Genomic DNA, 17,891 nt, shown 5'->3' with positions numbered 1-17,891 from the left:
GCTCCAACCTTTCCTTCTCCTTCCGTTTCTGTGTGAGACACCCTTGCTGTGCGTTGTGCAGCGAAGCCAGGCATTGCCTGCTAAACAACTTAATTTTCTTGCTTACAACATTTTAATTTCGGAGCAGACCCCATTCTTTTTAATGGGAAAACAAGTCTTCATGCCCCACCTCCCTTTTCAGCAGTGCCTTGGCACCGCTGATAATTGGCCTTGAAAGCCTGCCTGTCACTTGATACACTTAACTCCTTTTCAGTTTGTGCAATTCAAAGCAGTGATTGTGGTGGGAGGGGGCAATGGGATAATGCAAACGTTGTAAAAATGAATCTTAGCAGAAGGAAATGTCCCAATACATTGTGAGCTACTATGGGAGACTGAGGAGGTGAAATGCCACTGCAGTAAATTCAACAGAACAGCTTGAAAATAAATGTCAGAGAGATATATTTGTAATGCACAAGACCAAAACCACTAGATTTTGAAGGCAGGCCTCATAAAAGGGCGCTAGGCACACCGACCTGCTAAAGAAAACCTCATACCTAATTGAGGCTGTTGAGGCTGTACCTTGCAGGCATGGTCTAGACTGGCTAAACCTTGTGACCTTTCCACTCTCTGGACATTTTGAAAGCTGATAATTTGTTATTTCAGTGCCATCAATGATCTGCACAGACTCAGTGCCCTGCGCAGGGGGAGCTGATTTGCAGAGAAGTCCTGTGAGTGAGCCGCTACCAAATCACCCCAGTTGTAGCATCCTGTAAAATGCACAAAGGAGCTGACTCATATGCAGATGACACAACAGCAAAGGGATGTTTTAACTGAGCAGGCCGATTACACAAAGACCATAGCACACAATGAATGTCATCTTACACACAAGTCTTCGCCATCATAGGAGTCAGCTGTGAGCTTCTGCAAACAGCAGGGGTTTTGTGGGATTTGAAAACAAGATGTTGCTGTATCCTAGGGAGAGATTGTGAAGATAATGTGTGTGAAGCAGGCGCTAGCAAACTGCACTAAGTTTAAGGAGCTGTGATATTAATGTGACAGAAAGAGTGTGGGCAGGAGGAGATGAGACCAAAGGTCTTCTGGAGTTAAAGCAAAACATGGTATAGTTTGCAAAAACCACAAAGTCAATTTTAAATAAATTCTTTGTTGAAATGGAAAAAGATGAAATTGCTTTTCCTACAGAACTGGTGGAGGAAAGCAAGCCCTTCCCTGTTCTTTGACCCTGTTAAAATGATTTATTGTTTTAATTAGCTAATAGGTTCATAAAATGTTTACAACCTGAAAGAGGTAGTGGTATGGTTATTGGGACCTTTTCAATGCCAGTTTGCATCTGGGAACTAGTACCGTTCACTCTCACGATTCATTTTGTTCCATCTGAAGGACCAGAAATCCACTGTGATCTCTTTGAAGAAGTTGATTGTACGAGAAGTGGCTCATGAAGAGAAGGGTTTGTTCCTGATCAGTATGGGTGTCAAAGATCCTGAAATGGTGGAAGTCCACGCCAGCTCCAAAGAAGAGCGTAACGGCTGGATACAGATCATTCAAGACACAATGAACACCATGTAAGCTACCAAGCTGTTCTTGCGAGGCAGGTGATCCACATGCTCATGTTCTGGTAGTAATTGAAACATGTCACTGTCCAGGGATAAAGATGAAGATGAAGGAGTTCCTTGTGAGTCTGAGTTTGAAAAGAAAGTGTCGGATGCGAAAGTGAGAGGACTGAAAGGTAAAGTCCTGCCTGGGACGGAGCTGGGGAGCAATTTTTGAAAAAATTACAGGAATTGTGTAGGTTTTGTGGTTGAACTATGACTTTTTTAAAAGGAGCGATAATCCTGCATCCAGCAAATAATTGCAGTCCATGTCTGCACCTCACCTTGCTTGCCTGATTTTTTTACTGAGCCTGCTGGGTGTTGCTGTGCAGGGTTGCGCAGGGCCTGGTTGTATTATCAGGTTCCACTAGATGGGGCCGCTGTCTCAGGAATCACTTGGTTTCCTTGCTGAAGCTTTTATTTTCTGTCTTCATCTCTGTTTTCTGTTCACCCCTACAGAACAACTTCAGCAGAAGGATAAGCAGATCCTCCTCTTGCTGGAGGAGAAGGCTAAGATCTTCCGGGACATGGCAGACAGTTCTGTGCAGGAGGACATGCCAGGCTCCAGGCTACTCTTCAGAGCCAACACAGAAGAGGCACCAAAAGGAGAGGCCATTATGAAAACTGCAATAAATGAAGGTGAGCAGGTCAGGGCGACATGTTCATTACACTGACCAATAGACCCACCTTCAGTGAAGCCGTCAGTCCTCAAGCACCAGTTTTGCGCAGGGGCTGTCTTCCATCTGTCAGAATAACAGCACAGATAAGGAGATATTGCTACTCATGGTATTATCTCAGGGACAGGTAATGAGGATCAGGAAAGGAAGCAGATATTGATGGCAGCTGAAAGCACAGAAAAGAAGTCAGCACAGAGAGCAACCATGTATTGAGTCTGTGCTGGGGCCAGGAGCAGCACAGGATTTATCCTTGGCTGAAATTTGGACCATCCAAGCTTTTGCTGTGCTTCAGCAAGGTGTGAGAGTGGGGCTCGGATTCTGGCAGGCACTTCTGGTGCCTGCAGGGGACAAGCAAGTCTGTTGGCAAAGGCAAGGATGGATGGAAACTCAGGCAACTTTCCGGTGTGATTTTTGGAGAGGCTAAAAATTGTTAAATACTGTTGTCAGAGCACACCAGCATTGCCTGGAGGAAGAGAGGGAGGTGTAAGCCTGTGCAGAGCTCCAGGAATTGGAGTTAGTGGTCAGCCGGACTGTTTTTGCAGGGAGAATGCATACTGTTCATATCATTGTCATAGAAATGTGGTTTCTTAGTACAGCAAAGAAGGTGAATTTCTGACCAGAGCTCAGGCAGGGATGAAAATAGTTCAGATGCCTGAGGTGGTCTTTAACAGTGATACCATTGCTTTTTATCAGTTGAACTACTGCAAGACCTAGTGAACAGGAGCCTGGGCACTGCCCTTGGACAGCAGGTCAGTAGCACTGCCATGGAACAAGAAGGAGGAGTTGGCCCTATCTCTCTCCCTAGAAGGGCAGAAACTTTTGGAGGATTTGACAGTCATCAGATGAACGCTTCCAAGGGTGAGTAGTTACACGTGTGCATAGCATTTGTTAATAATAGATGTCACTGTATCCTCTTGCTTCAGAAGGACTCCAGCAACTGATGATTGGGGTTTCCCAGTAATAGTTGGTAGATTAAATAACAGATTAGAAAAAAAGCCTGTGTACAGGTGGAATGATGGTAGCTGAAAACCTATGGCTACGTGAGGATTAAACTTCTCAGCTCCTCACTCCTGTCTCTGTGCTCTCTCTAAATCATCTTTACTTCTTTACTTAATGTGCCATATGAAAGCATTTGGCTTCTTAATAGATTATTTTCTTTATGTTATTATTGTAATATCTGCAGCTCAGATCTTCATTCTTCAGTTATCTTCCAGCAGGAGCCTGTGCTGTTGCATTTGTGAATGGATGAGGATACTACTGAATCAAGCACCTTCTCCCCTGTCTTTGCACTTTATGCATGTGTTCCACATACAACTGCATGTGTTAGTCCTGCAGTTAAGTCTGTCTCAAAGAAATGTGTGAATATTTATTTCAGCTGCATACTTGGCTGCTTCCCAATGCACTCTTTCTTTGCCCCAGTCATCAGAAACTTCCCTGTCCTCAAATTCCATTCTTTGTGGTCTCACTCATACTCTCAACACAGCCAGTTTTGCTGCGTTAGTGTCTGTCTCAGCATTGGGATCGTTGGACCTTGTCTGACCTTCTGCATTAAAGGAGCAGTGTTAGCTTCAGACAGTCAGACATGAGAAGTATGTAGAGGTTTTCCCAGCTCTATTGGAAAGCTGCAAAGCCCTCCACAGACTTGTCATCATAATGACAAATAGATTCACACTGGAGGGGCTTGTTTAGGGTTGTGCCTCTCTCTGTTGCAGTGATGAATGGGACAACCTCAGGCTGTTCATTGCCCAGCTCTAGGTTTTCTGTAGAAGTGTCCTTTTCTGAATTAGATTGTAATTCAATAGTTGTAGGGTCTTGGGAGAATTTGGGAAACGAATGCAGGGCCTGTTTGTTGAGCTGGAGGCCAGGAAGCATGAAACCTGGCTTTCATCTCCAGTTCTTCTGTTCACAACCTGTGCAACCTTCAGCAAGGCTTATAACCTGGCTCCCCTTCGTTTTCTCCTCCAGCAAAGCAGAAGGGAGGTGTTTCCTCCTGCAAAGAGGTGGAATGTCCCAGGACATGGCACAGGAGAGAAGGTCTGTTAGGAGGACTTGAGGGTCAGCCTTTAACAGCAAAGCCTGCCTGAGGGGTGGTGGGAGGAGAGGGCCTTTGCACTAGGTACAGTGTCCTTCACATTGCTGCAGATACAGGTGTATGTACAGTTGTTTATCATTAAAAGGGTGGCAGCAGGGAGGTTACCACTGCAGGTGTGGGTTTTCCCCATGGCTGCGTCTCAGCTGGCAGGGGGAGTGCAATAGTCTTGGCAAAAGCTAGAGGACCAAAGAGCTCTGAAACTCCTTTGCCACCCACAATCAAAAGGGCAGCACGGGTGGATGGCTGCAGCCCTCCTGGCCCCACAGGTCGGCTCAGTCCTGCTCAGGAGCACTGTTACGAGCCATCCAGGAGGGAAGTTAGAAAGATAAGTTCCATGTCCTTTTGAAGACCCAGGTTTCTGATAACTAAGGTTAAGGATAAATTGCTAGCATAAAATTACACAGGGTATTGTGCAGCAGCACCTGACCCACCTGTACATTGCACTTGCACAAGAGGCATTGAAATTATACCTGCAATAATATACCCTGATATGATACTGTTACTGTTCTCCATCTGCTCTTACTCTGCCTCATGTCTTCTCAGCAAGTATTCTTTGGTAGACAGCAGTGCTGGGGCTAGACAGAGCACCAATTAGTAGGAATGTGCCAAATTTATCAGCATGTTGTCTGAAACCAAAGTCAATCCTAATCTGAATTCACATCTGCTTTTTTCTGGTGGTGCCCTATACACAGGGAGCAAATGCATTTAGTGTCAAGAGCTCCGTGTCCCTTTTTGTGAAACATCTGAGTTTCCTGTATTAAATTTCTCAGACATTAGCAAGTTCATCTCTGGCTTAAAATGTTGAATAACCGGTGTCAATGCTGGCTTCTTCCTTTAGGTGGAGCAAAAGATGAAGGCGAGGATGCTCAGGACCTTCGGAGAACAGAGTCAGACAGCATTTTAAAGAAGGTATCACTTGCTTTATCTGCCTGGTGCCACGGAGTTCATATTTCAAGAGAGTGATAATTCTAGTCCTGAAAAATGCCTGAAGTTCTTGACAATAAGATGTATCCTAATAAGTTAAAAATAACATAAAATTGGAAGTATGCAGCCAAGAACACTTCGCTGTAGCTAAAATCCTGACTTGAAAACCAGTGCAGATCAGTTGTATTCCTTTGTGACACAGGTTATCTGCCATCTGTCTGCAGATCAGCTAAAGCATGTGTTTAATTATGCATCGTTATTAAAATTATAAGGTCAACTATAACCTTGCAGCTATTCTTGCTGTGGATCGATCCATCATATAACTGCAAAATGATACCTAATTAACATTTTATTTTATATGATTTTAACTTGCCTAAAAAACATGCATGAGTTCTCCCAGAATGGAAGACAGAGAGGAGGGAGTTTAATGGGTCTGTCGTTAGTTCAGCTTCAGAACACATTTGCTGTGATTTCTCATTGTCCTCATATTAAATCTGTGATCTTTTGATAGGGTGGAAATGCTAATCTGATGTTCATGTTGAAAAGGAATAACGAGGTAAGAATTGATTCCATTGCTCAGCTGTTTCCTTCATTTAAGTGGCAAGTGAATTTGTCTCAATAGGTGATAATGCAGAAGAAAATACATTTCATTTGCTGAAGCGCATGTAGGCTTTTAAATACATTAAGCTAAACCCACTGTGTCATTTATTTGTTTAACCTTGGATGTTCAGACAGGGAATTCACTGATTGTCATCTGCTTGCCAGCAGGATGATATCTGCTGATTATAGGCAGCAAGGGTTAATTACCACTAGGATGCGCAGGGCTGTATTTATTGTACATCTGCAGACAGAGGGAGTTTAATTTTATGTTGCAGGTGCAGTGAATTGGGGCAATTGGATTTCTATTCTCCCTTTGATACACATTCATAACTCCCAATTAGCATTAATGGCAGAATGAGAAGCAGTTCTCTTAATACTTCTATTGCGGATACTGTGGTAGTTTTTCTTCTTAAAAGTAATTGTAGGATATGAGACATTCAGAGAAATTTTTAGCTAGGCTAAAAATATATTTAGGGATATTGCAGTGCTCCAGAGTAGTTTGTTATGTATTGATGCATGATGTGTTCGCAGCTACCTGTATTTTCAGGGAGCCTCCACGAACCCGCCTGCTGTAGTTGTGTGCCTGCTGTATGGCAGCTTTTCTGTCTAATGACAGTGAGACTTGTGTGGGTCATTGAGAGGGTGAGAGACTACAAATAGCCCACATTAATTTTAAGATTTCTTCTTTTTTCACCCTTGAAGTTTTTTCCCTGCAATTTTTAAGTGAACTGTGGGGTTTCATCCCAATTACTCTACTTGTTCTTGAGCAAGCTGATGCTGTGGGAAATGGTTTGCAGAGACAACCTGGGAGTTCCCATGAGGTCTGTGCCATTTGGTGTTTCTGCAGATGGTTCCTCCCCTGCCACACTGACAGCTAGGAAAGTGAGGAAGATGATGCCAGGCACCTCTGAGAGATGTCCAAAGGATATATTTGTGTACTGGGGGGGTGACACAGTCATGGCAAGTGAAGAGTGAGAAACAGGAAAGTGTAGAAGGATGGTGGTACAGTTTGTCAGACCCACCAGTGGATCACAGTGGAAAAGGAGGGTGCTTTATGCATACCCTGGCACCCAGTGAGATCTAATAGCAACGCTTTTGTTTTCTCGCAGCAGGTCCTCCAAACCATTACCAGCCTCCATAAGCTGCTCAGTGCTTTGCAGGTAGGCTTGGCCGTTCATCCCGCTTTTGCATGCTGCTTGCCCAAACCGCGCATCCTGCCAGCCAGTAACAGCCCCCCATCTCCCCTTCCCCTTCGCCTGTCACATCTGTGCATGGCTCAATAACCTGCTGCTGGCTTGCAGGCAGTGTGCCGGCAGGTTCTAGGAATGAGCTGGTGCCTAAGTGAACCAGTGCTTGCCTGAATTTGAGGAGCTGCTGCAGGAGATGCTCTGCCAGCATCCTCTGGTAGCTCGGCTGTGAGGCAGCAGTGCCGAGTTGCGAATTTCATGGGAGAAGGGGTTCAATACAGCACCCTGAGGTTTTCAGGTATGGAGCCTCTCTCTGTGGAGAGGGTGCTGCAGTGATTTGTCCCCCTCTCTCCTAGGGTGTTGTGCTGCAGCAGGACACTTACATCGAGGACCAGAAGCTGGCTTTGAGTGAGAGGGCTCTGACCCGAAGCTTCTTCCGGCCAACCTCACTGCTGGAGCAGGAGAAGCAGCGCAACCTGGAGAAGCAGCGCCAGGAGCTGGCCAACCTGAAGAAGCAGCAGATACAGCACCAGGAGGAGAAACGGAGGAGAGAGAAGGAGTGGGAAGTCCGGGAAAAGGAGCTGGCAGAGCAGGAGGCCCACCTGGCCCAGCGAGAGGAGCAGGTCCAGAGAGGGTGGCAGGATCTGGAGCGGGAGCGAGAAGAGCTGCAGGTGAAGAAGGCCTCCTACCAGCTTGACCTGGAGAGGCTTCGCACAGCGCAGAAGCAGCTGGAGAGGGAGAAGGTGCAGTTCAAGCAAGATGTGGAGCGATTTGCTCAAATGCGGCAGGAGTCTGACCGCAACCAGGTAAATGATGCCAATGGCCAGGCTGCTGAGAAAGCTGTGCGCTGCAGGGAGGTCCCGGCTGGCTCCTGGGCCAGCTGCATGCCAGCAGTGATAGACTGATGCCAGCCCAGCCCCAGATGTGCAGGGCCTGGCATTTAAAACTGGCTCTTTGCTTACATGTGACATTCAGAGCTGTGTTTCCTGCACCTCCACAGCTCCTGAGGCATTGCCGGTGTTGATGTAACATGGTTATTCAGGATGCCTGGCAGGTGGTCCTGAGCAGCAGGTGGTAACAACAGTCTGAGCTCTGCCCGCTTTTCTGTGCCGTGTGTTGGTGGACAGCAGAGCAGAAGTGGCTGGCTCGCAGAGGGATGCCCTAGACAATCCCAGGAGGTTGATACTGCCTTTGACACTGGCCTTCACCTCATGGAGGCTGAATTCTGGGCAGCAGTCAGGCAGATGAGATGTCCTTCTCAGAAACCGCCCGAGCGTTGTGAGTTACCTGCACCCTCCAGCCACACTGCAGAGGAAGGCTGTTTGTACGCTTACATCCATCTCCAGAAGCGTTCTTGATGTCCAGCAGAGAGATGTGCATTGTCCTAAAGTGACTGGGCACCTGCAGCCTGGCCATGGCTCAGTCAGCAAAGGTCCCTGGCTCTGCTGCATGAGGCTTCTGGTGTCTGGCTGCCCACAACCAGAAAGAAAAGCCCACATGCTGATTCTGCTCTGGGCATTTTTCAGCAAGCTGGGGTTTATTTTTTTACAACTGCATCAGTCTGGCTGAGGAGAACAAGCATCCATTGGCAAAACATGGGCTGAATTTGATCCTTAAGCCTGTTGTTGATCATTTGCTTGTTTGTAATTCACTAATTCTGAATGTAATTTGCTTAGAGCTGTAGCAAAATTAGTTTATAAATGTTGGATTGCAGAATGGAAATTATTTTGGGTGCCTGAATGGGCTAATTGCAGAGCTCAGCAGTGTGCTCTGGAAAGCAAATCATCAGAGGAGGGCTTGCTCCCTCCAACCCCAGCTCCTGATCAGGCCAGAAGTTTTCTGAGCGCACAGTAAAGCTGTTCCAGCGTCGAGCACATGTCGACACGCAAGGGGCATGGATGCTATAAAAGAGGCTGAGAGGTAAAATAACTGCGAGGCCTGGGGGATTAGAAGGAAGCACCTTTTCAAGGCAGGTATCTTACTGACATTTCAGAGCTATTAATAGAGGGTTCGGTGAGGCTTTGTTGAGCTGTTGTTTTGATCTTGCCTTTGAATGTGCAGGCTCAATTACATCCTGAGACAGCCGTTAGGGGAAAAAAAAAATCAGGAAATTTTTTTTTGCTTTCATCTTTTGCTTGGGAAGGCTTCCTTTGACACATGCCGCTCCAGTGCTGTGTGCTGGCTTTCCCTCCCAGAGAGGCACACTTCTCCTTGGCCTTCTGCCACCATCTGTGTGCACGAATGATGCAGGGTGAGTCTTGGTATTGAGATCTTAGAGAATATTTGCCCTTGGCTTGTTGATACATAGCATAGTACATGTAGGAGCAAAAGATACCGGAGCATTACTCTTTATATGCCTTGTTTTTTCATCTTAAACAAAAAGGGCTTCTCTCATTGCTTTGCCTGGATGAGCACCACTTTTTTAGCTGGTGAATGGTCTGGATAGATGACAAGAATAACCTCTGAGTGGTCTGGGACACACCTTTCCTATCCAGGTTCTCTGCTAGCCTTTTTCATGCCCCAATGAAACACTTCTCTTTTCCTTTATAGGTTTCAAATCTACACGAGAAACTCGCAAGAGTCCCTTCCCAGTGCAGCATCGATGACTCGTCCAAGCAAAAGAGCCCTTCCCTTCCTAAACAAGGGCACTTTGATGCAGAACTGTCTGTCTCCCCCAAAAGGAACAGTCTTTCAAGGACACACAAAGAGAAAAGCACTTTCCATTTGCTTAGCACAACAAACCAGACTAACAAGGCAGCTGAGGAACATTCCCAGATGCCTACCCGCCTCTTCAGTTTAGCCAAACCAAAGGAGAAGAAGGAAAAGAAGAAAAAGGGCAGGGGACATCGCTCCCAACAATCTGGTGAGTGTCGGGGAACGTCATAGGTGTGTTTTCGCGTTGGTGAGCTGGCTTTTCCCTCCAGCCAGTGAACCTGTGGAAGCCATAAAATCTAGCCTTGAATGTGGATGGTAACACAGGGATGGAGAAGATCAGGTGGATGAGTGGAGTTCCCAGCTTGGAGTGATCTTCTTTGGGGTTTTCTGCCTGTTCTACAGCCCCTGGGGTTGTCAGAGGGACCCACTCTGCTCCCTGCTTCTTCCCTTCCCTCTCCTATCCTGAGCAGCCTCCATGGGCTGGATTCTCCATTTATTTTTCAGCTTGCTCTGCTTTGAGATAGAAAATGTCCTGCTTCAGTGTATGTGCTTTCTGGAGCTGCGGCTGGGATGCTCCTGGCTGTTGCAGCCCCTGTGGCAGTGCTGTCTGCTTTAACTCTGTTGTAGTTTGGAAGCGATACCCGCAGCCCTTCTGGTGGCCTCTCCCTTCCCCTCAAGCCAGTCTATCTTGTCTCTTGATCTGAAAAAAAGCACGCATTTTTTTTTCTCTGGTAGTTTTGCATCCCCTTAGGACTCAATTCTGCACCTCAAACCTCTGACCCACATGAAATTTGATCTCACGCCGTCAGATGACCGGCTTCATCCATATGAAGTCACTGATGTTTTCCAGTTTGGGCACAGGAAAGCTCACCAATTACAAGATGTAATTTCATGGTAGCTCTTAAGGGAACTGCACATCTTTTAAAGCACCCCGTGCATTTGGCAGACAGTGGGGTTTCCATGCACGTGGGGTCCCACTCTGCCTGGTGTATTTCTGTATTCCCATAATGATTCCCACCTGGTTTTTGTGCTGCAGATTCTCACTCGTCAGAAGCACCTCCAGAGGGCGAGGAGATCTTCTGCTGAGCACGGACAGTTCCATCAGTCACTCTCGGCATTGGTACAGTGGACATCTCCCTGCCTGCTCTACAGCACGCTGCTGGTGCCTGCATCTGACAAGCATCTGGAGGTTTTAAGTAAAACATGTTATGAAGTCTGTTAAGTGGTGGGAAAAGGCCTCTCTCCTGTGGTTTTGCTGAAATCTCACCACGGAGGCTTGACGGCACGGCAAATAGTACCACCGCTCTGTGCAAACCTTGGGTTAAATGGATTGGGATAGATGTTTTCTGTCTCTTCTTACTGCTAAAGGATGAGAGAACATAGCCTTAAGGGGTCTGTGCCTTCAAATTCCCCTTTTCTGGGGAACATAACCAAAACCAAGCATTTAGCAAAAGATTAGGACTCTACAAATGGTGCGAACACACTGGCATATATAGATATACTGTATATATACATATATGTATCTATGTATCCACTGGGATATGCTTACAGTCTGTACAGCCAAGCTTAGCTCGGCCCATGGGGATAGATGATACCTGATGACTTTCAGGGAGCACGTAGATATTAAATATCTTGCCCTTACTGCTCCGATTGTAATGCCATTGACTTGCACACCCCTTTTGTGCTCATGGTATATAGACTGGTTTCGGAAAGGTACCTTACACCAGGAAGCAGTAATAGCATTCAAAACAAAAGTTCAGAGGAAAAAACCAAAATCTAAAGTAATTCTGAAAGATTTCCATGGGACAGAGGATTTAACTGTCAGACTGTTTCCAGAAACAAGCAGAATGTCTTTAAGTATATTTTAAACAATGCAGAAAAGAGAAATATGGTAGCTTGTAAGGCAGTCCCAGGAAGCCAGAACAGACAGTGTTGAAGTGGGAGCAACTCTCAAGCAACTTTTTTTACCCAGTCTCTTTTGAGCTCCAGCTCACTCCTGCCCATCCCCTTAGTAAAGTGGTTTGGTTTTGGTTTGTTTTTTTGGTTTGTTTGGGGTTTTTTGCCAGAATATAGTTCTCCAGTTGCATTTGACATCCCTTCATTACAAGCCTGATGAGTTACTGGAGAGATGGCTGAAAATCTGCTTTTAGGGACCTTTGTTCTGTTGTTTCTATTTTTCTTCCCCTGCGTTTTGTGTTACTGTTGGGCTTCTTTTTCTCTGGGTTTCGTCCGCTTCCCTTGCTCATTTATAAGGTAAAATGAGACAACAGCAATTTCAGAGCACTTCAGTGAGGCATCACAGGTCAGGGGACTGAGTGCTGTGAGCAGAGTGAACTCCAAAGAGGTGGCCCCTAGTCCCTATGCCTGTAAAATACCGTGCGCTTATTAACAATTTCTGGGGAGAAGATATATTCTCATGGACAAAACCACTGTGGGACAGGTCCAAAGGTCCAGCGTGGCAGGTCCATTTCCAGCACCATGGGCTCTAGGGTGAAAGTGTCCATGCATCCCGTGTCACCGTCAGCAGAAGGGGAATGTCTGAGGGTGGCTCTCCCTGTGCTGACTGCCAGGTGTTTGTGCAGCTGTTAAATACAGGGATGTGTTCAATGGGGGAAGAGAAATGCAGCGAGCCAAACTTTTTTCCAAAATTATTGTTCTTCCAGACCCTCTCAGGGGAATTACCCGAGTGGATTTGTAAATGGTTACGAGATGCTATCAGCTTCGAAATAGCTCAAGGGTTTGCTCAGAGTTTGAAGCTGTCAAGTGCATTTCCTTTCCTACCAGTTTTTCTTTAAAAAAAAAATATATATATATATATATATTTCTCTTCTTGCACTATTGTTTGGTTTCAATTTGCTCTCTGGCTTCTCACAAGCTAGTAACCTGCAGCAGTTTTCAGAGTTCAGTGCTGATGAGTATCAGCAGCATTGATGGTGAGGTGGATGCGTAGACTGGTCTGTCTTGGTCAGTGCAGGAATCCTAAACCGCCTGCTTGCTTTTGAAGCTCTCTAAATGTTTAAGACTCGGGAAAAGGAAAAAAAAAAAAAAAAAAAGGAAGAAAGGAAAAAGGTTTGAGATTTATTTTTATTTTGATTTTTTTAAATATTATTTGGTGCTTGTTCTTAATTGCAAGCAGGGCTTGCAAAAATATTTATCTTTCTGTTTATTTGAAAGAGTTCTTTTTTAAAAGAAGTTTACTTGGTTTTATTTTTTTATTTCTTTTTAGTTTTGCTTTTGTTTAGGGGTTTGAGAGGTGGTTTGGTTTTTTTATCATCCCCCCCCCCCCCCCTTTTTTTTGGTTTTTTTGTTTTCTTATCAAGAAATTGGTAAACCAAATGTTATCTCCCTGGTTCCTGCAAAACCAGGGTTTGGGCAGTGCTGCTTTGCAGCCCATGCCATGGCCAGAGTTACACAATTTCAGCTGAGAGCTTTCTTTAAGGCAGAACATCTTTGGGCCAAAAAAAATTCTGGAGAAAGAAGCAGTGACTTCAGACAAGACGACTCCTATCAGTTAGTTTCTTTGTTTAAATATTTTGTTTAGGTTTTGTCGTACCTCTTGGAGGCAAAAGAAAAAGCAAAGCATGGAGCATCTTGCAGTGATGTGAGGGTTCAGTCGCTTCTCTAGGGAGATACAGGCAGCTCTTCTCCTGAACCTGAAGGGAGCTGAAGGAGGCATGTGCTGGTGTGGTGGTGTTACCTTTTTCATGACAAACCCACCAGCTTCAGAAAATACCTTCTGCTCTGCTACTTACACATCTGCAAAAATGAATGTGCCAAGCTGAATTTTTTGGAAACCAAAGCAGTGCATGGCTCATGTACTGTTGTGTAAACAGAGATGAGATCCCCGGTACTTCTGAAAGTTCCCCTCAGTCTGTAATAGCCTGTGCCAGTATGAGCTTTTCTTTTTATCCTGCTGTGTTTTCCCCAGTCCCAGCGCATCTTGAATTCATGACACAGGAATGTCCCATGGCTCTGAGAAGGGTATCAAAAGTCATGACCCAGGGCAGCAGGGCTGAGTCTCTGCCTGGCTTGACCATCTCTTCTGATCTGTGCAAATCAAAAAAAAAAAAGAGTGTTCAGTGCCCTAAGTGAAAATAGTACATGCTAAGTGATCTCCTAATGTCCTCATGGTTCCTTGTCACAGAAACCATGGGTGTGAGTCAGAAACATACTGACCAGGGATACTGTGTATCAAAGCTGCTTGTGTTTTAATTTCTGGTGGACAGACCTTTGTCCCTGGAGGTTGTATGTTACTGTATGATTCACTTTTTTGGAATGAAGCCTTTCCTCCCACACTGCTTCCTCCTTGTTTCACCTTTAGGAAGGCAAGGGCTTGTTTTTATGTCTTCAGCCTTTTATTTTTCTCCTCTCAGGTTTTCTTTGGAAAGACTTGGCATAGGTTCCCAGAGCCAGATTCCCACTCTGATCCCTGCAGGTTGCCTAAGGTTGTCTGCTAGCGTATGGTCCCAGCTTTGCATCACCAAAGCCTTTTCTCTTCCTGGCCTTGAAATTGTGTTTGCTCCAGTTCCATGCCTGGCATCCATCCTGCAGTTGTTGAAAGCATGTTATTTCTTCAGCCCAGCCTGATGCTGTAGCTGGTTCCCATAGCCAGCCACTTGATCCCGTTTGGAGCACCCAAACCACCCTGTTTGGCGTAGGGTTCCTGGGACACAGGGCATACTACGAAATGTCTGTGCAAAGCCCGTATTGTTGGAGGGAGAAGAGGACCCTGCTAGGGCTCTTGGAGCCTTCCTGTGCTAGTGTTTCATAGAGGGGAAAAATCAGACTTTCTTTCCTTGCACTTTTCTTTGCCTGGTCTTTTATCACTGCCCAACAGAAGGGGCTTCAACAACCAGGGAAGTGGGAGCGTGGGCTCAGATGAAGTACAGCAGTGGTCAGTGTTAGCTGGGGGTGCCAGAATACCCTGGTGACAGAGAGTAGCTGTAGCAAACGGTGTGAGACTTGATGGAGTCATGTGAGGTTGGCCTTAGCTTCTTTTAAATGAAGTGATCATCTCAACATGTAACTTGATGTCAATTCGATGCCATAAAGCACTTTAAATGGAACTGGTCTTGTCCCTTATTATTTTGCTTATGTGGAGACAATCAGCTTTGCCATTGCTCCCCTCTCTGCATCCCCAGCAAAATCTGAGCTGTGAGTAGACATTGCTGGTTGGGTTTGGCTTTACCCTGGGAGGAGAGGAAGGGCCAAGCTTTTTGTATTATTTTTAGACCAAAGTGGGTGTGAATCTGACTACAGTCCCACTGCAGACGGGGTGAGTGGCAGGACCAGAGAACTGGCTTATGATGGCTCAGGTATATCCCCTGGGAGAGCCCATGCTGGCATCACCATCACCTTCCTCACACCTCACAGCAGGTACTGCTGCCAGTTGGGAAGCAGTCCTGCCAGCGGTTTGCCCACTATCTCCTTTTCCTTGGAGAAACCCAGAGCGAAGGAGGTGTGGGAGGATGCAGCCGAATGAGTGAAGTGAGGCCCTTCCCGTGCACTAAGTTATATACGGTCCAGGCCATTGGGAGACCTTCTAGATGCCATCCCTGGGGCAGGAGCTCTCACCACCGCTGAGGGTGGACTTTTCTCTTTGCTCTTGAAGTTTGACCGCTGCTGAGAAGCACAGTAATGCCATTAGCTTGTGTGGGTTTGTACTGCCTTTCAAAGGCAAGAGCATCTGTAGAGTCCAATCATCTTTGCACCTTCCTTGAGGCACTAGGGTATCACAAAGCTGTTGCTGAAACACCCAGATCCAGTCCTTCCGAATGCCGCCGAGTCAGAAGAGGTTCATCAGGTGCCAAATCCCAAGGAGTCTAGGGTATCTGTGGCATGGGGCAAGGGAGGACTGGGTGGGGGGCACAAAAGAATATCTGCTAAAATCCCACAAAACATTCCTTGTTAACCAGAACTCTGGAAATTTTTCTGCCTGCTGGCCAGGTTTGGGAATTTACATAATTTAAGGCACTCTTTTAAATAAAAAAGTCTCCCCTGCTGCTCATAACTCTTGCTTCGTTTGTCAGAAGGGGCAGCAGTCGATGATTCTTGATCCGGTGATGCAGCTAAGTTTTAAAGATAGGTGAGCTGAACTGGCTTAATCTCATGCACCTCATGCTCTTCAGTGATGGGAAGCACAATGCTAGCTCCTTTCCCACCTGCATTTTCAGGACCCTTTCTTTCCACACGCATTTCACTGACACTGATGCTTTGCCCAAATATATTCAGCTTCCATTGCTTGGGGGGAGGGGGGAACAGGATAACATTCACTGCTTTGCATACAGCTGTAAGCTTCGTATGTATTTAAGCTGTCTATAGGTATCCATCCTTTCCATGCTCTGAAATATTTTACTATTTTCTTTATTGATATTAAACACTGACTCAAAAAGAAAAAAAAATAAAAATCTATGTCCAGTTCAGTTCGCCTATGGTTAAACTTTAGCTTGGTGTTTATTTTGTACTAATACAGAATGCACTTGAGTAATTCCCAGAGCATTGAGGAGGTGTATTATAATAACCTGATATACCTCTGCTTTTGGTTTGTTTCTTGAAAAAAAAAAAAAATGCTTTGCATTTTCATGTTGAACCCGTTAAAAGTTTAAAAAAAAAGTTGAAAAAAATAATTTTTAAAAAAAGAGGGTAAAACCTAATTGCTGTATGTTAATTTGTAATTATGTAAAAAGTGAGCAGGTTATTGACTGTAAAATTCTTCAGTTTTTCTGTGACTTGCCAGAAGCCATTAGGTTTTGTAACAAGCTTTTATTTATCTTCCTTTTTAGTTATCAGCATCAACCTCTTGTAAAGTCATTTTTCCTCTAAATAAATCTGATTTTAAGTCTGAGTTTTCTGTACAATTTATTTCCACACCTTTGGTATTTCTGCTGTTGACCCTTTTGCATCGATGTAGCCCTAACCTGTAATCAAATGTTTGCATTGCTTTTATCATCCAGATTCCAGTCTGTACCCATTGGACCCTTTAACTTGTTTTCCTTCTTTTAGAAGATTTGCATTTTGCTGAAGGGCATATGGCCATAACGATATTCAGCTCCTTGGGTTGTTCTTCCCCGCCACACACAGGGCTTTTCATCATAGTACAAGAAGAGGAAGTGTCACAGCTGCTATCTCAGCCACTTCAGCTCCGTAAGCTGAGATAAATGGCAGTCTGGTGGCTGCGTGTGCTGTCTTGCAGCGTAGAGTTTCTGCAACCTGCTAAAATAGCTCTGCGTCTTCAGCACATCCTGGACACGGGGGACTTATCTCATTTGGCTGAGAGAACTAGAGATGCCACGTCCCATCACAGGGACAGGGATGAAGAGAGGAGGGATGTCTGCACCCACAGTGCAGTGTGCTTTACATATTTCCACATCCCCTGCAAGAGGAGGCCCAGCAGAAGAGCTGTAGCCAGCGTCCAGGTGGTTCCTCTCCCCCGGGGAGATGAAGGTACGTGGTGTTCTCAGTGCCTGCAGGCATCAGTCCAGGCAGAAGAGGGTGCCAAAAGTACAGAGCCAAAGCAGAGTTTGCTCCACAGCACGATGAGGAGCCAGCACAGAAGACCACGATGGCTGGAGTTTCTCCACCATTTTTTCTTTTACCTATAAAAGCAATCACAGCTGCCCTTGTGCCGCGGGTGCTGCGCAGGACTGAAGCGTCTTCTCCCCAGGTGGAAAGAGCAGCGAGACCTGCCCCCTTCATCCTCTGCGTATTGATTTTGAGGCAGAGGCATTGCTTCATTTTACATGTATTATCTCACTTGTCTTTAGAGGTGAGATACAGAAGGAGAGAGGATGCCTGAGGAGAATCAGTTGCATTGATCAAAGCCTCCAGGTCGTCGCCGTGAGCACTGCTTGGCAGCGTTGGGTTGTTTAACAGGCGCTAGGAAATGCCAACCTGCCCTCCTGCGCGCTGTTCGCCTGCAGTGCAGCGCACGCACGTATTTTCCCCTCTCCTCACATCTGCGCTGCATGTGCTGTTCTAAAACCCTGAAGCATGTCAGTGAGCCCAAGCCTATGCCCTGTCACGCAGCACTCGCTCCGAGATGGGCAGCTCCCTGGGTGTGTGAGACAGGAGATGAAAGAGCGCCTTTATCTCCACGGCTGGTCAGTAGTCCTCATTTTGTTTGCACTCCCATTCGTCCCAGCTCGCCTATTTACCCAAGCAAATAAAAGCT

The 17,891-nt window shown here is 45.8% G+C and overlaps 1 protein-coding gene across 1 annotated transcript in view; it reads left to right on the top strand.

Annotated features, from left to right (window-relative positions):
* Positions 1–16,565, top strand: part of AKAP13 (A-kinase anchoring protein 13) — a 76,154-nt gene extending 59,589 nt beyond the window's left edge. Inside the window, exons 21-30 of the mRNA XM_056347386.1 lie at positions 1,378–1,559; positions 1,641–1,723; positions 2,046–2,225; positions 2,957–3,121; positions 5,194–5,264; positions 5,791–5,835; positions 6,989–7,039; positions 7,423–7,872; positions 9,617–9,929; positions 10,758–16,565. Coding sequence (XP_056203361.1) covers positions 1,378–1,559; positions 1,641–1,723; positions 2,046–2,225; positions 2,957–3,121; positions 5,194–5,264; positions 5,791–5,835; positions 6,989–7,039; positions 7,423–7,872; positions 9,617–9,929; positions 10,758–10,807 — 1,590 coding nt within the window. The 3' untranslated portion in view covers positions 10,808–16,565. The remainder of the gene's footprint in view (positions 1–1,377; positions 1,560–1,640; positions 1,724–2,045; positions 2,226–2,956; positions 3,122–5,193; positions 5,265–5,790; positions 5,836–6,988; positions 7,040–7,422; positions 7,873–9,616; positions 9,930–10,757) is intronic.
* Positions 16,566–17,891: the final 1,326 nt, after the last annotated feature.

Source organism: Falco biarmicus, chromosome 7 (assembly GCF_023638135.1).
Source record: "Falco biarmicus isolate bFalBia1 chromosome 7, bFalBia1.pri, whole genome shotgun sequence".
NCBI classification, from domain to species: Eukaryota; Metazoa; Chordata; class Aves; order Falconiformes; family Falconidae; genus Falco; species Falco biarmicus.
This window is presented reverse-complemented; position numbering and strand designations above follow the sequence as displayed.